Source organism: Ooceraea biroi, chromosome 8 (genome assembly GCF_003672135.1).
Source record: "Ooceraea biroi isolate clonal line C1 chromosome 8, Obir_v5.4, whole genome shotgun sequence".
NCBI classification, from domain to species: Eukaryota; Metazoa; Arthropoda; class Insecta; order Hymenoptera; family Formicidae; genus Ooceraea; species Ooceraea biroi.
Window position 1 is genome coordinate 7,055,158 of NC_039513.1, and position 21,426 is coordinate 7,076,583.

Genomic DNA, 21,426 nt, shown 5'->3' on the forward strand with positions numbered 1-21,426 from the left:
CAAAGAATACCGACATTGCGAACGAACGAATTTGAAAGTCCCCGATACTTTCACTCACCCGATGCCGGTTCCACTTAACTTTCGTTAATAAAGAGAGGGCCTCCGATAACGACATTATGCAGCGTGAAGAAAGTAGCAATAATTCTCATTACACTTTCGTGAATATTTGAAAGTTCGGAACAATTATTAAGAAGATAAGAGCTCCAGTGAAATCTAATATTTTTGTAGCATCAAATAGCTACATAACTTAATACTACGCATTATCAGTATTTTATTTCGTTCATATATCACAAAACTAATCATGAGAAATGCGCTTCCTCATTCATTTACATATTTCTTCTGCAGACTTTATTATCTTGGCTAATCCGCTGTCAATTTCTTCCGAATGCCAATGTCTTTACGGCTCTTACGACTAAACGGTCAGAATAACGAGAGTTGACCAGGATTTTGATCTAAGATAAAGTCGACGTGCAGAAATCACGCGCAAGACGACAAAGCGGGACCCGTATAATACCGAACGCGGTAGTCTGTGGCGACATCGTCCACGGTAAATGAACACAGTAAATGTCCGACACGGTTGAGGAAACGGCCACGGACACGTCCAATCTGAACGTCTAGTTCCCTCGCGCGCACTCGCGTGATATTTTTTAAAAAATGTCCTCGCGCCCGTACACGCGGACCGCTCATTCTCGCTGAGTGTACGCGGATGTGCCCGGTGGGACGAACGTCTGGTTACGACATCGCCAGGAACCGCAGCGAGAAGAACCGGCCAGGCAAGATAGCGAGAGCGAAAAGAGAGAACAAGTACGTGCAAGCGAACGAGGGTGTATGAGTGCGCACGAAAAGAAGCGAGTGAATAAGTGAGTAAGTGAATGAGTGAACATATGAAGAGAGAAAGAGGTGGCCAGCGAGTGAATGAGTAAGCGAGCGAGCAAATATGCTTGCGCGTGAATGAGAGAGAATGAGCGTGCATGTGTGCGCATCTGCGCGTGCAAGAAGGGCCAGGAAGAACCAGCGAGATATACCCGAGTAAGAGCCACGAGACTCGAGGTAAGAGGGTGAGAGTGAAGAGATGGAAACAGCAGTGCTAGACAGTGAGTCCCCGATGACTTTTGTTTTTGTTTCTGCCGACCGAAGAAATGGAAGGCAGCATGTTTAATACCGCCGAGCCGCATCTGTGTTTCCCGACAACGGTACAATTCCCCCGTTAAACGACCGGCCTGCTGGTTGCTCCAGGTACCGGTTTCCCCATGCATCGACGATGTGTGATGCATACGCGGGATTCTACTCTGGTTCGCGAAACCGAGTGATTCATGGGGAACCGCTTCAATATCTGAACTACAATGTCGTTGTTACGCGCAATAAGCACAATGTAACGCAACTCGATTTATGCAGTGCTAAGTACAGACCGTGCGATCAATATGCAACGCGCTGGTTTCCGATAAAAATTTCAGCGTTCAGCGAACGGAAGGTCGTGCAAGAAACGTGGCAACGCACAATCGCGAGTAACATTTATGAAGGAAATACGATAATGTAAATGAATATAAAATAGAAATTTTCGATGAAAATTGCGTGAATGTCTAAATGTGAATGTAAAAATATTTAAATAGTACAGAAAAATATTATCAGACACTCAGAAAATGCAGAAATATGATAAATTATATTTCCAGTATTTAAATTAATTTTTAATACATAACTATTTCGAATTATTAGCTCGCTTTTGGCTTAATTTATTTATTTTCTCAAAAATATTAAATATTATTTAATTAAATATTGATGTAAATGTAAAAATGTCTCTGTATTTCTATTAAAAAGAAAATTTCCACTAAAGTTTATGTGATTTATGCATCAAATTGATCGATAGCTGATAGGTGCATCGTAATTAATTGTTTAAACGCGCCACGCGCAACTGTGCGTTATAACATGACGATCATACGTGCACAGGCATTACCATGGTGAAATCACGCGTCAATTAGGCAAACAACACGACACGTTTTCCTCGTCGATCATCGTAAACGCGGGACGTTCTTAACATAAAACTCACCAATGATACACCACGTTATAATACTAATACATGAAGACACTTATGATATGCTTCACAAAATTAGTATTCTTCCAGAATCTCCGTTAATTTAAAATCAAATTACCGCCGTGTAAATTTCAACTGAATATATAAACGAAATTACTTAATACAGAAAATTACGTAATGGAATTCTTCGATTAACTGATATTTTTATTCTTAGAATATTACTCTAACAGAATCTCAGTTTGTTTTTTAATAAAAAGGTAACAGAAGTCAATTAAATTTTCGCTGAAAAATATCGTCGTCATATTTAATTAAATATAGAAATCTGAAGTGCGAAACAAGTCAGAAAACAAACTGTGTATGTTATGTAGTAAGTAATAAAAAATGCAGCTGCGAAATAGTGAATAATTTTAGCGAATAATTCATCGTTAGTCGCGGTTTCTACGATGCATATAATGCCTATATAATAATGCATGCATGCTAAACAGATTTTGAAATATCTAACATCAAGTTCTATCTCCTGATTCAAAGGTTAATCGCATCTGATGCACTTTGCAACTGACTTGTTTATCGATGACGATCCCAAAGAGAGTGTTACGAGTGTTAAAAATATCGGAATGCATAATTCACCGTGGGCTTTTAAATATACATGAACCACGTGATTTTGGACGTAACGCAAGTTATACTTTCAAGAGAGACTTTGACACTTTCTCGCGCAATTTGCATTCGCGAATTTGCATCAGAAACACGATTTCCCTTGCGGATTAGCTGCGCAACTGCGTCTTGTACCAAGAAACATCCCAGCATTTCAGAAACTGCAAGACAACGCATCACGTAAAATGTATATCGGGATGCACCATACAATAGTTGCAAGTTAATATCACTCAATAAATATCTTGGATCCAGCCGGAGTCTAAGCTTGATCCTTAATCAGAGTGCAGCACGACCCGATTGATTTACAATATGTAGCCTGCGTATATCGGGTGTCACAGGATTGTACAACGTTATAATTGATGATGAATTTAAAGTTTATTAAAAATACTTTTCTATGAAAAATCGTAACTTAAATAACATGCAAATTTCTCGACATTTATTTCGGCAATAAAGATTTCAGGATAATATAGCAGAATTAATGTGACTTGTATACAAGACGAAGGAAGAATCAAAAGCTGCATATGTTTTGCATCTTAATAGCCAGACGAATACGACTTGTTTTAGCCACATGTGAGGATTCTTATGTAAGCGTCTATATCTTAAACTCGTTATTACCGTCTTCCACTGAAAAAATATCCCATAATAGCACGACGGTCACGTTTCATGAACCCGAAGCTAAATGAAAGGATTTACTTCCCGAAAATGTACATCCAGTAAGAAGTAAGAACATGGACGAGTATCAACAAAAGTACTTCAACAAAAGAATTCGGAATAATATAGAAATGTTATAGAAATAGAATCTAAATTAAAAATATTATTTGAAGATTCGGGATGCCGTGTTTTAATCATATTAATATTTCTGCTGGAATGACAATAATTGTTTTCCTAATATCTGGATTTGAAAAATAACTTACATTATTGGGATTATTTTTCATGGCACTTTAAGAACAACGTGGGACCGCAGACTCATATAACCACCCTTTGTGTCGGTTCTTATCAGAATACAGCTGGGTTCTCTATCAAGGGAATTTCTAAGTAATGCGACTACATGTTACGCTAATTTGTTCCGCTCTGTATAAAAAGCAAATAGAAGCTGGATCAAGAGCAAACAAGAGAAAAGTGGGGACGCGAGAAGAAGAAGTTGGAAAAATAACGGTCACACTGGAAATCGGGAGGTTTTCGCGCACCAACGTCCAACGATATCAAGGTAAGAACGAGCGACGCGGAAGGAAACTGATTTTCCACGGTCTGCCGGGGTGAAACGATTCGCGGAAATTGTGGCAGGGGGTATAAAGCCGACAACGGTAGCCTCCGTCATGCGTCACGGCGTATCTGGGACTGAGGAGCACAACCCTCGAAACGAACCACCCGATCTTCCTTTCGCTCCCGGGTGTAAAAATATTTATTTTTAACCTGACCGAGACCCGATTTTTCGTTCGCAACGCTAGGCGCCATCGACCGGAAAATATTTCATCTCGCGGAGAATTATTTTTCCCAACCCTTCAAGCTAACTGGAAATTCGAGCGCCCGTTGCGCTAAATCCCTCTCTGGGAGTGGGAGCGTACGTCGTACGCTTGACTGGCTAACCCCATCAACTTTGTAAGGGTACGTAAGTAACGTAAAATTTTATTTTCGCCATTCTTATTAGTTTTATTTCGGGATATTCCTCTTAGCGGGGACCTTCCTTTACAGTGAAAGAAATCATCCCCGAGAGAATGGTACTTACATGTTCTTATGCCATTTTTCCAAATATTGTTCGCATTTTAGGTTCAATCTCGTCAAGCGGAGCAATCATTTTTTCGTTATCAAGGACATGCGTTTTATCGCAGTCTCCAGAGCTCGTGTTTTCCTAGCGAGAAAGGAAAGGAGCAGCCTCGCATGGTTGAAAAATATATAATATATAACTCTTGCGGCTACATATATATATATATATATATATAGGCATCGTAGGCGCGCAAGTTTAAACGACGGAATATAAATATAGGATGTTTCACGCAATATGATCTAATTGCGCATAATTCAATATTGTATCAGTATGGAGCATTATAATAAATTATAATGCTCCATATTGCATTATTATAAGCATTATAATAAATATTAATTCAATTTTTTACCCTGGTTCAATTATTAATTAATCTTGATCTAATCCTCGCTACTTCGTAAAATTCTTGCGTTACAAATTTTTTATTTTTATCTAACAATAAATATCTGACTGATGATAAATGTCACGTTTACGTGACCGTTTATGTGAAACCAATACGTAAAAAGACTTCAAACACGATTATAAACGTGGGAAAAAGCTCACGTACACGAAATCCTTTCTCCGCGAGGTAAGGCCTCGCCTTGATGCTGCATCGAGCGAGAATTTCTGGAGCAGACGATTCCCTTCGTTCGCGAGATATTTATCCGTCTAACGTCGCCGATCAGTAAGCCGCGTTAAGATCGTGATCATCGCGCGATCGCAACTCGGCCGAGTTCAGGTCACTTCAGAGAAGGGTTGCCTGAATTGCGAGAGAGACAAAGGGAGAGAGAGAGAATAACCGTGTTACCAACTCGTAGCCAATTCCAACGAGCTTAATTGCCTGTCTTGCGAAACGATTGATACCGTTGGGGCAGTTTGATCGCGATTATACGGAACGATATACCACGGCGTGTGTGTCAGCGTGGCCTCGTTCCTCGCACAAATTGCGTCCGATTTTCCTCTTGTATTCCGTATGCAACAGTTGAAAGAAAATTCGACGAAATATTGCGATACAAGAATCAAGTTCTATGTTTAATTTTGGAAGAGAGAGAGAAAGAGAGAGAGAGGGGAGGAGGGAGAACCGAACGAGCCACCGCTCGTGATAATTCTAGCCCGCCACAGAGCTTGGAAGAGTAATTGCATTACTAACCCGCCGTAAATTCCGTATATAACCTAAGCGCGGGTGTGTTCTCTCGCTCCTTGCGAAATGTAACAGGTATAGCGAGAAATTTGATACTTGCGATTACAGGCAGGGGAGGGAGCCGCCCGCGGCGGAAGGATAATCAATTGGCTTAACTCGAGCGCCACACGAAACTCAATCCCTATACACGTTCGACGGTGTAACGCCAGTACCCGATCAGACCAGCAGGTTTTAATTTTAGACTAACCCCGGCGGTCCTGCATCCCTTCATCAGAACGTCCAACTTGTCCCGTCCACCCGACAGATAACTCGAGAGAGCGGTTTGACCGAGTTGGACGAAACTTATTACCGAAGTAGGAAATGAGGCGAAACTTTGTTAACGCCCTTATGCGCGAAATTTCACGGGCTTCAATTTATCGAGTTCGTTGTTATGAAGTTATTCGCCCGCGGAATCATGCCAATCCAGTAGGATCTCGTGTGCTTCATCAAGCTGGTGTGCTGGCGCTAAAATAATCTTAATATTCTCTTAAAGTTTCGAAATCCGAGATTGACCAATCGCCGATTTACGCTTTACGCTTCCCTCGTTAAACACATCACGCAATAAAGGATTCTAATGGACCTACATTGTAGGAAATCTTTATTTTTCGAAACCAGAAAGGAATGATAAGAAGGTATACTACATTCGATGTCAAGTTGTTCTAGTTCGAATATTGAACGGCAAGATTTTATGCGGTATCATACACCTTTCCAACGCTTCTCCAAATCGCTACCTTTTCGTCGATACCTTTTGCAAAATATGTCATGTCACCGACAATCTCCTGTGCTTTACATAATGGTCGGATTTTGCAGATTTGCATACACCTACCCTCTGCCTCTGTCACCCTTGCCACGCGCGCGAAGGAGGTTATGCGGTTCGATGATTGCCAAACGAAAGTTTAACATTTTGTTACCCAAAACAATATAGATTTAAGCTTGTTTCGTACTAAAATACCCAACCGACAGATCATCTATTTTCATTTCAACAAACAAGTTCTAAGAATACCTACTCGATTCTAAGTTGGATTTCTAGAAAATCGATCTATGCTAAAGTTCAACCAAATCGCGTAAATTGGTCCTCAATGTCAGATAAAAAAAAATGGTTTCCGCCACGCGACACACATTATCCATCTTTGGATCAGTGGTCAGAACAAAATTATTTCTGTGATTTTCTTGCAACGTTCTCACGTTCCATCGTCCACTCCTGCCTCTTCTCTCCCCATTCACGCTGGATACATTTCTACAACAACGAGCACTAAAGTTTTTATCTCGACGGGGGATGACGTACGGGATGGTGAAGCTGTTTTTTTCATCGCTTGCGTATCGCACTTTCTCTCCATCCCCTCGCGTTCCTCTCCATCCTCCTTCCTAACCACCGTGCGACCAATCCCGGGGTCGATTTCGCGTTTCAGATAGAAAAGGACGAAGTGCAAAGGGGGAAAAAAAGGAAGAAAGCAGAACGCGCTCCGCGAATACATATATGTGTCGTGAGATAAAAGTTTATTACCGAGATCTGACAAATACAGTCACTTGCCCGATGCACGCCGGACGCATGACGATCATTGCGTTCGTTTGACGTATCTCTTCCTTTCCTTCTGGATCCCCACTCTTCCTCGTTTCTCGATAAAATCGGTTACTGCAGAGATATAGGGGGTGGAAAAACGAGAAAGGGATACCACGATACCGTCGACGCTATCCGTGAGCGATAACGACTCCCCGGACGTTCGTTATGCCGATAGTACTTCAAGTTAAACTAATAAAAGAGGATATCTCCGTTTGCCTGCACCTGCGTGTATGAATAAGACTCCACGAAAAAAGTATATATATCGAGATTTTCGCTACGTATATAGACAATGCACTATCCGAGATAATTATGAGTCTAGTGTTACATCAGAAAATGGATTTTTTTCTGGATTTTAATGAAAGCATGAGGAACGTAAAATCAATTAGACTCGTTCTACAATAAATCGTATGACGGAGTCGGATGTCGCGAATTGTCGCATGTTGAATGTCAGATTCGAATACGTCATTCTACTAATCAGTCGCAAGTCGCAGTGTTTTATATCAGATGATTGCATAAGTTCGTGCCCGATTTTCAGATAGATGGGGTTAACTTACTGCGTGGCGGAGCGGTATTTTTGTTTGGTTATATTGCATGCACTGAATAGGTAACAGTGTCTTGTGTCACTTTAGCGTCAGGCATCGTTCAGATAAGTCAATTTGTGCGTAAGAGAAATTTTTAAAAATGGAGAACGAAAAGGTGCATTTGCGGCATGTAATGCTATACGAATTTCGGAAAGGCGTGAGTGTTGGGACTGCACAAAAAAACATTCAGAGCGTTTATTTGGACCGTGCTCCTGCTCTCCGGACAGTTAAAAAGTGGTTTGGCAGATTCCGAAATGGTGATTTCAACTTAGAAGATCAACTCCGTTCTGGACGGCCTTCTGGCATTGATGACGACATTGTGTGTGCCTTAGTGGAAGAAAACCCAAGGATTACAACTGAAGAGATTGCTGAGAGGCTGAAAATTGATAATTCGACCGCGTTTCGCCATTTAAAAAAGCTTGGATACGTTTCCAAGCTCGATACATGGGTGCCGCATCTCTTGACTGAAAGGAATAAGCTGAACCGCATGAATGTGGCCATTTCTCTCCTCGCACGTAACAAAAAAAGAGCCTTTTTTGGATCGAATGATAACAGGCGATGAGAAGTGGATTCTGTACAACAACGTACAGAGAAAGAGGACCTGGAAAAAAGCAGGTGAAGGTGCAGAACCCGTCGCAAAAGCTGGCCTGCATCCAATAAAGGTGTTGCTGTGTGTTTGGTGGAATTGCAGGGGAATTATTCACTTCGAGCTACTCCGACGCGGCGAAACAATCACGGCGGACAAATACTGTGAGCAACTCACTAGACTCGATGCGGCTATTCGAGAAAAACGTCCGGTCTTGGTCAATCGGAAAGGTATCATCTTCCACCACGACAATGCTAGACCGCACGTCGCCCAACAGACGCTGCGAAAACTGCAGGAGTTGCAATGGGAAATTCTCCAACACCCACCATATTCTCCAGATATTGCGTCTTCAGATTTTCATCTGTTCCGGTCTTTGCAAAATAGTTTGAATGGCGAAAATCTTAAGTCCGAGGAAGCTGTCGAAAACCACCTTACGAACTTTTTTCAAGGAAAACCAAGCTCTTTCTTCAAAAATGGAATCAACAAGCTTGTAGATCGTTGGAAAACAATTGTAGAGAAGGATGGAGACTATATAATTGATTAATAAAACTGTATTCTTTCAAATTTAACCTATTAAAGTTTATCTTTAAATCGGGCACGAACTTATGCAATTATCTGATACATATATATTATTAGTATATCCTTTTTTTAAAATCCACATCGTGTTTGTCATATAAAGAAAAATTTTCACGCACAAAATTAATAATTATTTCATCTATATTCACTGATTTCATGTTAAAAAGTCAAATCGAATAAAGATTATATTGCCAGTCGTAGTCGTAAAAATCGGAAGAGATGAGACTTGACCATCTCTAGTTCCGACTGCGACAGTCGACTTGCGATAACTCTATACGATAGCCGCCAACGTAATATGCATGCGCTTGATATCTGACTCAAATTTATTGTAGAACGGGCCTTATCATTTCTGCTACATATCATAAATCTTTTAATTTTATCAAAGAAATAATTAACATGCGTGTACAGTGTTTTTAGAAAACCAGTACCACAAACTAATAGAGCATTTTTTCATATAAAATTATCAAGAAAACTTCTTATTGAAAACTTGATTCTTGCAGATATATTCTGACATTTTTTCCATCAACGTAAAAACAAATTTTTTTAATAGAATTTGTTAAACCGTCTATGTAATATAATGTCTATGAAAACTTTATGATAAATATGTTAAAATCATGCATCCTAAAAAAGGGGATGCATTACTTCCACTACTCGTATAATGCTTTACTGTTCACAAAAATAAGATCTCTATAATGGAGAGATGCATTTAGCTCCCCTGCATTTTCCCTTTTCATGTTTTCCGCACTTAGTTCTGATCGTAACTTCCACGCTGCCGCAATTCACCTCACCGTAAAATTTCACATCCATCAGACAGACATTCGACGTAAAGATGCGGGAGCCTGCGCTTTGTAGCTTATCTGCCAAGATCGAGAATACCGCTGACAGGATCGCATAAACGTATAGTGCGACTTGCCTCGTTTTACACAGGACGATATTCGACTCGGTTTGATTACTCGCGTTCATTGGGTGAAATCAAATTTTATAAGCGCGTTGTCAAATCCGCGAGCGAAGCTTCTCGCCGCGCCGGAATGTTAAAACGCAGAGAAGACACCGGAGCGCGATCTCTTGTTCTTTTCAGACGCATATAAAAACTTTATTACACTCGTAACTCCACGAAAACGCGAAAGCGCGTGAACGTGCCGTGGAAAAAAGCTGGTGCAAGTTATTTCTGTGTCCTCGCGATTAAACAGCACGTCGTTCCCATACCGTACAAATTTCCAAACTTTACATCACGGCTAAAATTAAGAACAAATAGAAAAAAAAGATGAGAACGTTATATAAAAATGATTATGTTCACAACAGCTGTATAACCGCTTTCAGAAAGAAAAGTTATCCTCAACATGAATAATTACGCAATTTTAGCATGATTAATTCATCTTAGGACCAGTATTCTACGAGCTATAGGTGTATATACCGTTCGAATCCTGAGAACCTTGACAGAGATCTGGTCTTGACGAGAGAACCTGTGCGCGGCATTTTACATAGGAAACATTTTACACTCGCGTTGCGTTTATCTCACCGCAAAATTACGTCGTTTGCATGATATTTCGAAGTCGTAAATAACGTCGGTGTTTTCACATTTTACACGTGATGTAATCAAAATGGCAAATTAAACGATAGAAAGTAATCTAGAGTTTGTATTCGATTTTAATGTAACATGATTTTTACGAGTAATATGAGAAAGGTTAATTTTTCCTTGACAACAATGTAAAACTGTAATAACTTTATACATTGTTGAAAATAAAATGCTTCGTTCGGTTTCAATTACCTTTCACTCTGTTAATTTAGAATTTTATTACCGAAATATATTTTACAAAATGTATAAAATATCATCAAAATTGTGAAAGAAGCAATTTAGCAGATTTTTATTTAAAAAAAGGTGTAGATCACTGAACAAGTTTTATTGCAACGTAGAGGCACGCAAAGCTTGAGACACCTTGTATATATCGGTCAGCGTATCCGTATTCGCGGCAATACGTCGAGCAATATAAACGAGTACTTAGCGTGCGATCGAGCTATATGAACGAGTATTTAGCGTGCGATGTTTCTGTCACGTCCACCGTTGCCTGACCGCGATGTACGATTTCGGGATACACGGTACGGTACTTATCAGCCGCCTTATCAGCAGCAAAACCAGGCACGTTTTCCGCATCCCCCAACAGACAACGGCGTACTCGGTTGCGCAAAACGAAACTGAAACGCGAAACGCGTTAACAATCTACCACCCTCCTCGCCGCTATTACATTGTTGCAAAGTAATCGGAATTGTATTCGTTAGGCACCGATCGACACGCGAAGCACAATTGCGTTATACGGAGCGCATCCAAACTCCGCTAATCAAAGTTTCGCCCGCGCATTGTAGCAGCAATGTAGAATCGAATTTTCCGTCACGGAGATACACAAATCAGAGGAACTACGTAAAACAGCCTCTAATCTGATACGAAAAGACGCGTTACGGAACATGTGGTTCGCTCGAAGAGCTTCAATCTTTTAACGGAAACGTCGACAGAAAATTCTCTTCGATGCAAGTGGAAACCGTGGCTTCCTTTCATCAGCACAAGACAGACTGCACTTACCTGGCCATGGTTGTCGAATCCGTGTTCCTGGGCGATCTCGTCGGCGGCCTCCAGTCCACTGGGCACGTAAACGGCGAACTGATTCGAATAGATCGGCACTGGTCGCGGTCGCGGTCTCGGTTCGGATATCACGCCGGCCAGCAGCGCGCACACAATCAATAACGTCACTCTGAAGATCATCTCGTCGACGGCGAGTGACGACGAGTTCTACGGTTGCTGATGCGGGCGGTATCTCCGATAATATCTGCGGCGCTGGAGAGCGTTCGCGTGGCGTTCGCGGACGATTTCGCGTTGTCTCGCGACCGACGAGCGGAATGACGACCGACACCACGTGAGTCCTCGTCTCGACGATCTATGAAATTCGCGGGTCTCGCATCGGATCCGCGCGCACTCTTCTCTCGGGAGCGTGGCCGGAAGCGACGCGTGTGACGTGCACGTCGCCGACGACGGATGAAGTCGTGTCACGGCGAGGACGGGACGACACTGCACCGTGGGTTTTGCTCGTCGTCGTCGCCGACGAGACGGGCTTGGTCTTATCCTGCAACACAAAGACGAGGAAAACCACAGGTTATAGCCGGCGTACATTCGCGTCACGCGCCCGGGGTCGGAAGGACGCAGTGGGAATTCTTACGGGCACGAGTGTTGTGATATTAATTGTCACCGAGATACGGGGAGAGAGGAGGAGGGAGCAGTTCGTTTTTCCTGCTTCTTGACGTGCGCAACGCGGATTTGCATTACAATGTTCCGTCATGGAATACGCGCGACCCGCGCGAATGTTTGTAAAGTTCCTTCCACTGCCTCTTCATTGCACGCTCTTCTCTCTTCCCCCTCGTCCTATGTCCTTCCGTGAAAGGGAAAAAGAGCGAACGAGATGGCACGGAGAAAGCTCGCGAGCGGGTATTATTTAATAATTGATCCCATTGTTTGCGACACGGTGACGTACGGTGATGCAATTGTTTTGCAAATAACCGAACGCGTAATACCCGTCCGGTGTACTTATCCGTTTAACACGACGCACAAATAAATGATTATATCATAACCAAACGCATTGGCGCGATACGATGCTTATGATAATGCGAGGAGCGCGACAGTCATGACAAAATACAATTAAACTTGCATAAACGCGTTCGCGGTAATCCTCGGTTAACCACCTAATGGATGGCATTACAATGATAGATTCCATCGTACATTTTACCTATTCACGGGTTATTAATAAAGTTCAATATCTATTTTAGTTAGCTCATTTAGGTCAAAGTGAGCCGAGCATAAAAGCTACGTTCGCCGTCAGGGAAGAAGTTTGCAGTATTATAAACGACGATGGAAGGCAAGTTTGCGATACTTGGAGCGAAATTATCTAAAAATAATTTGAAACTCGGCGACAGCGAAATCGGTCCGTTATACGATCGAATTGAATTCGCCTGCAAGAATAAAGAGAGGAATTCGAGTGGAACTTGCTGAAACGACGTGGCGAAAGCTTTCGATGATCAAATTTCGATCGTGGATTATACGATCGACTACATATATCTGTATAGTTGCTAAAGTTCGGAAAGTAAGCGGTAGACTGGTAAGGCAAAAGAAGAAGTTTCCACGCGTTTCCACGGTGCTGTCGATAGTTACGACGAAACGAGCGAAAGGCCGAACATAAGTTGAGTTTGAAGTTAATCGGGTTCTCTCACGAAACCGTTACTGCTCGGTAATGATTCGAGAGATAGACAGAGAATATTATATCTAACGCATACGTTTTACACGCGTGATAATTATAGGACTGAAAAGCCTCTCTGTAATTACCAGAAGTAGATAATTACATTGGCCTAAACTGACAAAACGTCAGGAAAATCTATCTGCTGCAAATAAACAACCAACCTCCAAATAAAAAATTCCAAACGACAAACAAACGAGGTATTAATGGCAGTCATAATCTAAGACATTATCATAATGAAAAACATTTAATTATAATAAGTGATTTATAAATCCTTTAAAATTTCTCAAATGCAATTGTATTCCAATTTAATTATATCTTCGTTGGTTATATTCATATTTTCGCGACGAATAAACGCGATAAACCAAGATAAAACTGAGTTATATTATAGAAAAGTCATAATTCATGTTTATTCGTTTATTCATAACGGCATTGCTCGCTCACGGCAGATTAATCCAACACTCATTGCGGGATCTACGAATCAAATAAAAACTCCGAATCGCTCGCGTTTTAAATTCGTTGGAAGTTCGCGTAAACGCCGGCTGCAACGTGGGTCACCGGAAAGGCAGGTTAACGGTGAACTTTGGAAAAAAGCAGACACTCCTCTACAACTAGTCTGCAACTAGTCGAGTGCACCAACTGTACTGGATGTAGAAAATGTATCCCGAATTAGTTTCTTTACGGAGCTGATTTCCAAGAAAATATCTGCCCGTGGAATAATTTTGTCGCCGCATGTGCGATAGCGGCGAAATGCGCCGTTATTATTATCGCGTCTTGTGTCATCTTATCATCCACCGACTGTTCTGGGTTGCTCCAAAGCGAACAATACGGCGAACGAATACGAACCATACGAATATTCGAGTTTATAGTCGTGCCCGAGTATACATTCACCTCACTCATTAAACTTCGAACGTAAAACGAGACGGACCTTTGAAGCCACGTAAACTAGGTTCCGATCATTTGGCTTTCATAATAAATGAAATTACCGGGATCGATAAGAATCAATTATGCTGCGCATAATGCCGAGGCAAATCGGACAACAAATTAATTATCACTTCATCCGGCGAATATTGAGTTGAGATTACGAAAGTATCTTGATTAACGAATGAGTTTTTAGCGGTGCGCGACACGTTCACTGGAAAAATATTCGCGCGAAACAGTGTCGACAAAGATATTGAGGCGAAAATATAATTTCGCGCAATAACGTAATAAAATTCCTCGCAAAAATGTAACACATTTTGATTTAGAATATCCGAATGAACAAATGTTTTTAATAGACACATTGTTCGGCACTGGTTTCAAGTGAATAACGAGTAAAAGTATTCAATTTTCGCTGTCAATGCGGAAAGGAAGTAGTTAAAATGCAAAAATGCGCATTTATCAGAAAAAAAGTTACATTGAAAATCAAATCAACATTATTTCAAATTACAGAAAAAGTTAATAATATGTAAGGGATTTTGCAGATGCGACGACTATTAGGAATTTTAACTTGTAATATTTATCAAATATTGTGAGAGAATTATTTATCTAGTTTAGAAGATAATCCAGAGGAAGCTGTTCACCAAAGCATGCGATGGTCGAATGACAGGTACGCAATCGACTTCGATGACGTCAAGACGGTACCATTTTTAGCACGCAATACATTACTTCAGAGAAGCCTTTGAATCGCGCACATGTTCTTTCTTAAGTATTTATATCTGAGTCATATGAAATATCAAGAAATTTTTGATATATTAATGACTTATTTCTTGATTGCTTTATTGAACATTTATGAGGTCAAACAGAGGAAGAAAAGAAAAAATAGAACTCCTACTTTAAGAAACACGATACGTTCAATCTGATTATTAAAGTTGTGCAGATAATTAAAAAGTTCAACTCATTATTCGAATTTTTTAGAGCTTTGTAATTGTGAAACAAAATTTGATTATTAATTTTAAAAAAGTTTTAGTCAGTGTGTTTCTTTTAATTTCTTACTAAAACTTATGATTTAAACTCTGAGTACGCAATAAATGTCCGAATTAATAAAAAAACAATTCGCGTGTACACCGCAACACGGAACGCTGGACGCGTCTACTTATTAAATACGAAGAGTACCGGTCGAGCAAAACGCGATTCGCGATCGCGAAAGCGGAACACGACAGCGTCTTCAGTCACGTGCTATTTAAATTGCAAGAACCACTTGCGTGACACTATCGCCCGCAATTACGACGGCCGCGTGTACTTCGGCGGAAGGCCATCACCAGAGAAGAATATAAACTCATCCTGACGAAACTTCGGGTGCTCGCTCGCTCGCTCCCGCGTTAATACCCGCAGAAGTTAAATCCCGAGTGAATACAGGTCAGTAATAAAGCGCTTCTAGGCAAGGCAGCTGCGTTTGCCGAGAAAATACGGTCAGCGAAACCGACGTGAAATTCTCGCCCAAAAACAAGATTGCTCAGCTGTTAATGCTTTTCGTGACACCGCCCCATTTCACGTATACAGGATGTTAACAATTTACAGGGAATTGTTTAACCTCGCAACGGACAATAAACGACGGGAAGCGCGTTGCGGCAGCGCACGCGTGACGCACTACATACACCGCAACGATAAACATTAATACAGAGTGTAAGAAGCGATTTATTTTAGACCACGAGGAAATCTCGGGCTCCATAGAAACTTATTGCGCCGGAAATAAAAGAGATCGCATATCGTGGTGTAACGTATAGCGTGTACTTGCGTTCAGTATTTCTTGCAACTAGCAAGATTGTTCACGCTACGTGTAGCGTAACTTTAAGCCATTGTGTAAATACTGGCAATATTACTGATACTTAAAAAGATGATAGATGATATTACAACAACAATAAAAAATATCACAGAAAAAATAGTGTCGCAAAAAAATATAGATGCATTGTATTATATATTACAGATCTATGGAGACAAAGTATTAAGTACTATGTACGGCATGCGCGAAAAGAAATTAATCTAAAAATTCCAGCAATTTTCCTTCTTACGATATCTGAGATGACTTTGAAACCCAATGAAGTTGGACTTAATAGCTGAGATGACTTTGAAGCTCAATGAAGTTGGACCTAATTGTCGGACTACAACAATCGCTCGTCGAGCGCAAAGAGTTGAAAAGGCCGTCTTCGCTTGCATCCTCGAATTCCACGGAAGACGGACAACTCAGACAATGTCGGAGAATCCTGGCGTTTCTCAGCAATTAAGCGTTCGTAATCTCCCAATGCTTCAACGAATTCTCAAGTCGCTTGTGAAGAAAAAATCGCGAGTCGGATTTCTTTGGCAACAATGCTGAAGGGGTAAAAAGGGATGAAGCGATTTTGTCTTTTTTGAACTCACTTCCCCCTCCGCGTGATCCCTTCTCAAGACGGAAATGAGGAGGATTGCAATGTTGCACGTACACAGCCCGTATAGGATAAGGGCCACAAAGACTGGCACCGCGATACGAATAGTAAGTACGATATTTAAGTCCAATACATCGCAAACGTGGTATGTGCGTGCGTGCGTACATCTCTTTCGCGGGAAGAGGAAGGTATTGCTATACGTGTATACGTGCATGTATCGTCTGCATCGCGAACAGAATTACCGATGATGCTGCGGGTCGAGTAGAAAACAATATAAAAAAATCTAACAACGTGTAAGAGAGAAACTATAATTGAATCTAAGAGAGAATACATTTATGTATACAAAATGTATAATATTATATATTGCATTATTATACATTCTATGCTACTTTATTTTTACATTTTTTCGATCTTTTTCGTGTTAAATATTCATTCTCAGATTTTTATTTGTCATATTTTTATATACTTGCAATAACTATTTTTAATGCTTTTAGATGATCTTTTTGTATCAAGCAGATAATTTTGATGTATTCAAGGAATTACTTATTCAAATTATCCTAATGATTATCAATTATATAATTATATAATTTTATAATTATAATTATAGGATATTTTGGGATATGTATCTTAAAAGACAAAAACTGTTTAATTATGAAAGAGAATTCTTGTAAACATTATTTTAAATAAACTGCTTAGTTGAGACGTACTTGTTGCAAATAAAGATAATTGACATTTTCAGCAGCAGAAATTAAGATTTACGTGCGGTCCTCTGAAAATAAATCGTACGCGAGTCAGGCCTCTATTCAGTGATATTGTGATATCAGATGATATTTTTCGTAATTAATTGTGACTCAAATGTATTATGTTCATGATAAATTATGTTTAATATTACATTTCTTGTTTGTCACAATCAGACAGCTGTGTAGATCACACGAGAGAGTGCGCACATTTATTTCCTATAAATATATCATTGATATATATATTATAAAGTTGGACATAACAAGCAGTACAAGCACAAAAAAAAAGAAAATCAAATCCTCGTTTGCACATGAACAGACATTTACCTACAATGGAATCGAAAAATTTCTGATATACAACGTGTTCGTTTTTTCAATGTTCGAAATACGAAATCAAAATTTTACTCGTAACACTTCCAGAATAATAGTTTTTGTTTTAGACTTTGTTCAGAATAAATTGCTTCCTTTTTCGCGCAAAATTTCGTTCTGCCTTTCTTATCGATCGACGATTGCGTGATGATTTACACGATATACGCAAGTAGAAGAAAATTTTCGATTCACGTATTTCAGCATAGGCTGTCCGCGCGATAAAAGTGCGATCGATGCGCATAATATTTCCAACCCATTTTTAGTCTCGAAAGCGGGACAAAGCGCACTACGATGCGTAAATATTTTGCGAAAACGACGTGCGCAACCACCTATGGAACGTGGCCCGATCGTGCAAAAGTCAGGCTGAGTTGTCCGTGAAAAAAAATGGGAAAACGTTACGAGTGCATTCATACGATGCAAAATGCTTCAACGTAAAAATAAACGTCTTCTGACATGCATTTGTGTACGTTTTTCGAAAAAAATGCTTTTAAAAATAGGTTGCCGTTGCTTCGCATCAACCGAATGCACCACGTATGCTTCAACCGTAAGACAATTAATGGTAACCATCATCATCAGATAGAAGTGCATTTAAATTTGCGGAACGTTAAAGCAGACCAGTGGTCACAGCTAAATCGGTCTAAAAAAAATTATTAGTTTATCCTTGTTACAATTTCGATAATTCTCTGTGCATAAATTATGCAAATATATATATTGATTAAATAACAATTGAACTGAATTATGCATGTGTTAAAGAGTTGATAACCGCTCCATGCGAACGAGGTCTCGTGCTGTCATATGTGTTACGTACTATATAATTACAAGCTGATGTGAAAAATACAGTTTTTCATGTCATTTTATGTGAAGCAGCTTGATTACGATGGGAGCATGTTGGTTTAAAGATCGCGTGTTCGTTTAACTAGATCAATAGATACATACTTAAGTGCATGTTAATGTCCGCATTAGTCTTTTCGTGTATTTATTAATAGTTATTTTATTCTTTAAATTGTAATGGTGTTTGTTTAGGAAACGAAGCTCGCGCGTTGCCATGGCATATTCAAAGGTAAATGTACTTATTCGTTTTAAACTTTGTATTAATATATAACATATAATAAATGTTCTTCGTATTAAAAATTTAAAATGTTCAGCTTTGATGTTAAATAAATATTAAATGCTGCTAATTAAAAAATGCTTAGTTAAACTAATTTTAATGTAATAAATAATTTTATAAAAATAGTATTATAAATCTAAAAAATAGTATCTAATCGTTTCTATTTATATTAACTATCTATTATATATTCAATCTAATTATATTTCTAAAATAGAATAAAAATTTGATAAAAGTGTCATACGGTCTACCACATATTTTATATTTTACGTATTAAAACTTTTTTTATGAATATTTTAATATATATTTTATTTCCATTCAATACATTTTTACATATAGCAGATATCAAAAAATTGAGGTAGACCGCATATAACGCTTTTACGGAAAATTGCAAGCAGACATTTATTCGAAGTTTCGAGGATTATCGCCAGTCACAATATTGCATCGTGTATTGATCGTTTCCTCTTCCTTTCTGCGCCGCTCCGAGGCTGCTTTATGTCGATTCGATACGCGGAAATCGCGGAATAGAGTATTTATACGCATCATTCTCGCCTGTCACCACAGGGGTAATAATCGTTTAATCGTGCGCGCGTAAGCGTAAGTAAAGAGCGTGAAAGTACAATCTTTGCGCGTTGAAGTTAGAAGCAATCGTACTGAATAATAATAATTGAAACGGTCATCGCAATCAAGCGTACCGGAAAAACCCACCTTGAATCATCACTGCGCTCTATCTTTATTTTTAGAACAGATGATTTCGAATTCAATCAACTTGTAAGTTCCAAGAAAAATGTGCTTCTTTGCTTACGGATCTATCATTCACGTCGATTAATCCTATTAGACCTAGACTTTCTATTCTGCTATTAAATGCTATAAAATGAAAACTTTCTCGCCACTGTTCAGCGCATTAGATGCAAAACAAGGTGGCTCATACGTGACGCCCACGCGGATGTAATTTTCCACCGAAGTTTCGATTTCCAGAACTTGCAAGGGAAAGGAAGATAAGAGAGAAGAAAGTGACAAGCCGGTTGCATCAAGACGGCAGAAACGGAGCGTGCATCATGGACGACGACTTGGATCTCAAGAATGCACTCCATCTTGTGCCATAATTACGCAGTATTACGAGTGACGTTACGGCGTTACGTTAAGGTAGCTCGCGCTGTACGAATTAAGAAGACAGAATTAAAGCGAAGCTGCAAATTCGCTTGCGCGGCTGGCTTTATGACAATAACGACGACGACACGAAGTGAAGTAGAAAGCCTCCTTTCACACGATCCATTCGAAATTGGATTTGTCACGAATAAATGACTGTATCCTGTCAAGCAAAAACTACGTTCGAAATTGCACAAATTCCTTATAAAACTGAACAACTGTCTATGGAGCCATAATCTCAAAAAGTACAATCCGGATATGTAATAATGCAGATTCCAAAAGACCTGTACTGTTCAGCATAAAAAAAAGACTGTAAAATCTCTCTCTCTCTAGGATAATGTCGCTCAGATTAATAATACACAGTGAATTTTCTCGCGAATCGCGTAAAATGGACTTGAGAAACGCGAGAAAAGAAGGGCGCTCGCGCTTGCCGGCTTCTCTAATGCCCGCATATTTCGCGACACGTCGCGCGGAGACAGCAACTCGACTCGCGCTGCGCGTGATATTTCTCGCACGCGACGTTTCATGCATACAGCATCGATGACAATTTTTCAGCGACCTGACTTCGTCGTCCCTGCTCGACTAACGGATTGTTGTACTTACATTTCCGGCATTTATCATAAAAAATCGAGCGATCATTGAAACTCATACAACAATCTCCAAACGTTTCTCACGAAAATTTTGTTGCTGTAATATGATTATTCTACGAATAATTGTCATACATGTAATAATAGTTCCTGTATTGCCAACGTGACGATTCTTTATATTCATAAAGCATTTATTTTGGTTGAATGAATTCGAGTTACTTAATTTGTTGGAAATTCTGTGACCGATCGCCATGAAACATTTTATATAATTTTCTATATATTATATATACTATGTTGTATTCATCGCGGTCAAATCTTAATTTATGTACATAACTATATGGATTATTATCGCACGCGAGCAAATCTTTCACGTATAGCGCGCAATAAATGATTCTTCCATTTAACCATAAAAACATGCAAAAACTGGAAGGACCCATTTAACTTAAATATCAAAAAGAACATTAAGAAATATATCGATAAATTCGTATAATTATTCCGACGTAATAGATAAAACAGATATCTAAGTAATAATTCAACAAGTTCACACAAATGTAAGTTTAACAATGAAAAGATATATTCATTTTCTCACTAACAAAACAAAGATTTTAGAAGAGATTTTACCAAATCTAACATTGGAGCACAATGATCCCGCTGTTACGAACGCGAATTTTGCCAGAAATGGCGTTAACAGAGACAGATTCGATCAGCGGTCAAGGGCGACCTCAATTTTCGATGAAAGCGAAAGAGGAGCACGCGACCTTTCGGCGGAGAAATCCCGAATAAACGCAATTACCAATTAAAAACGTTCGCTCGAGTCGAACGGGAGTCTATTTTACAGCACTCGACTCTCACGGCAAGAAATCGGCGAAGGACGAATGCTCGTACCGAGGAGAAAGTCATTGGCGGAACAGTCGGGACACACTGGATGTCAGCTGACGGAAGGCCGCCACAAGCGTGAG

At 39.8% G+C, this 21,426-nt stretch overlaps 1 protein-coding gene across 3 annotated transcripts in view; it reads right to left on the bottom strand.

Moving 5' to 3' along the window:
- Window positions 1-21,426, bottom strand: part of LOC105287853 (furin-like protease 2) — a 279,497-nt gene that overhangs the window by 256,563 nt on the left and 1,508 nt on the right. For all 3 annotated transcript variants that reach the window (XM_011353679.3, XM_011353680.3, XM_011353681.3), the window contains exon 2: window positions 11,481-12,018. In XM_011353679.3, the coding sequence (XP_011351981.2) occupies window positions 11,481-11,660 (180 nt within the window). In that variant the 5' untranslated portion in view covers window positions 11,661-12,018. The remainder of the gene's footprint in view (window positions 1-11,480; window positions 12,019-21,426) is intronic.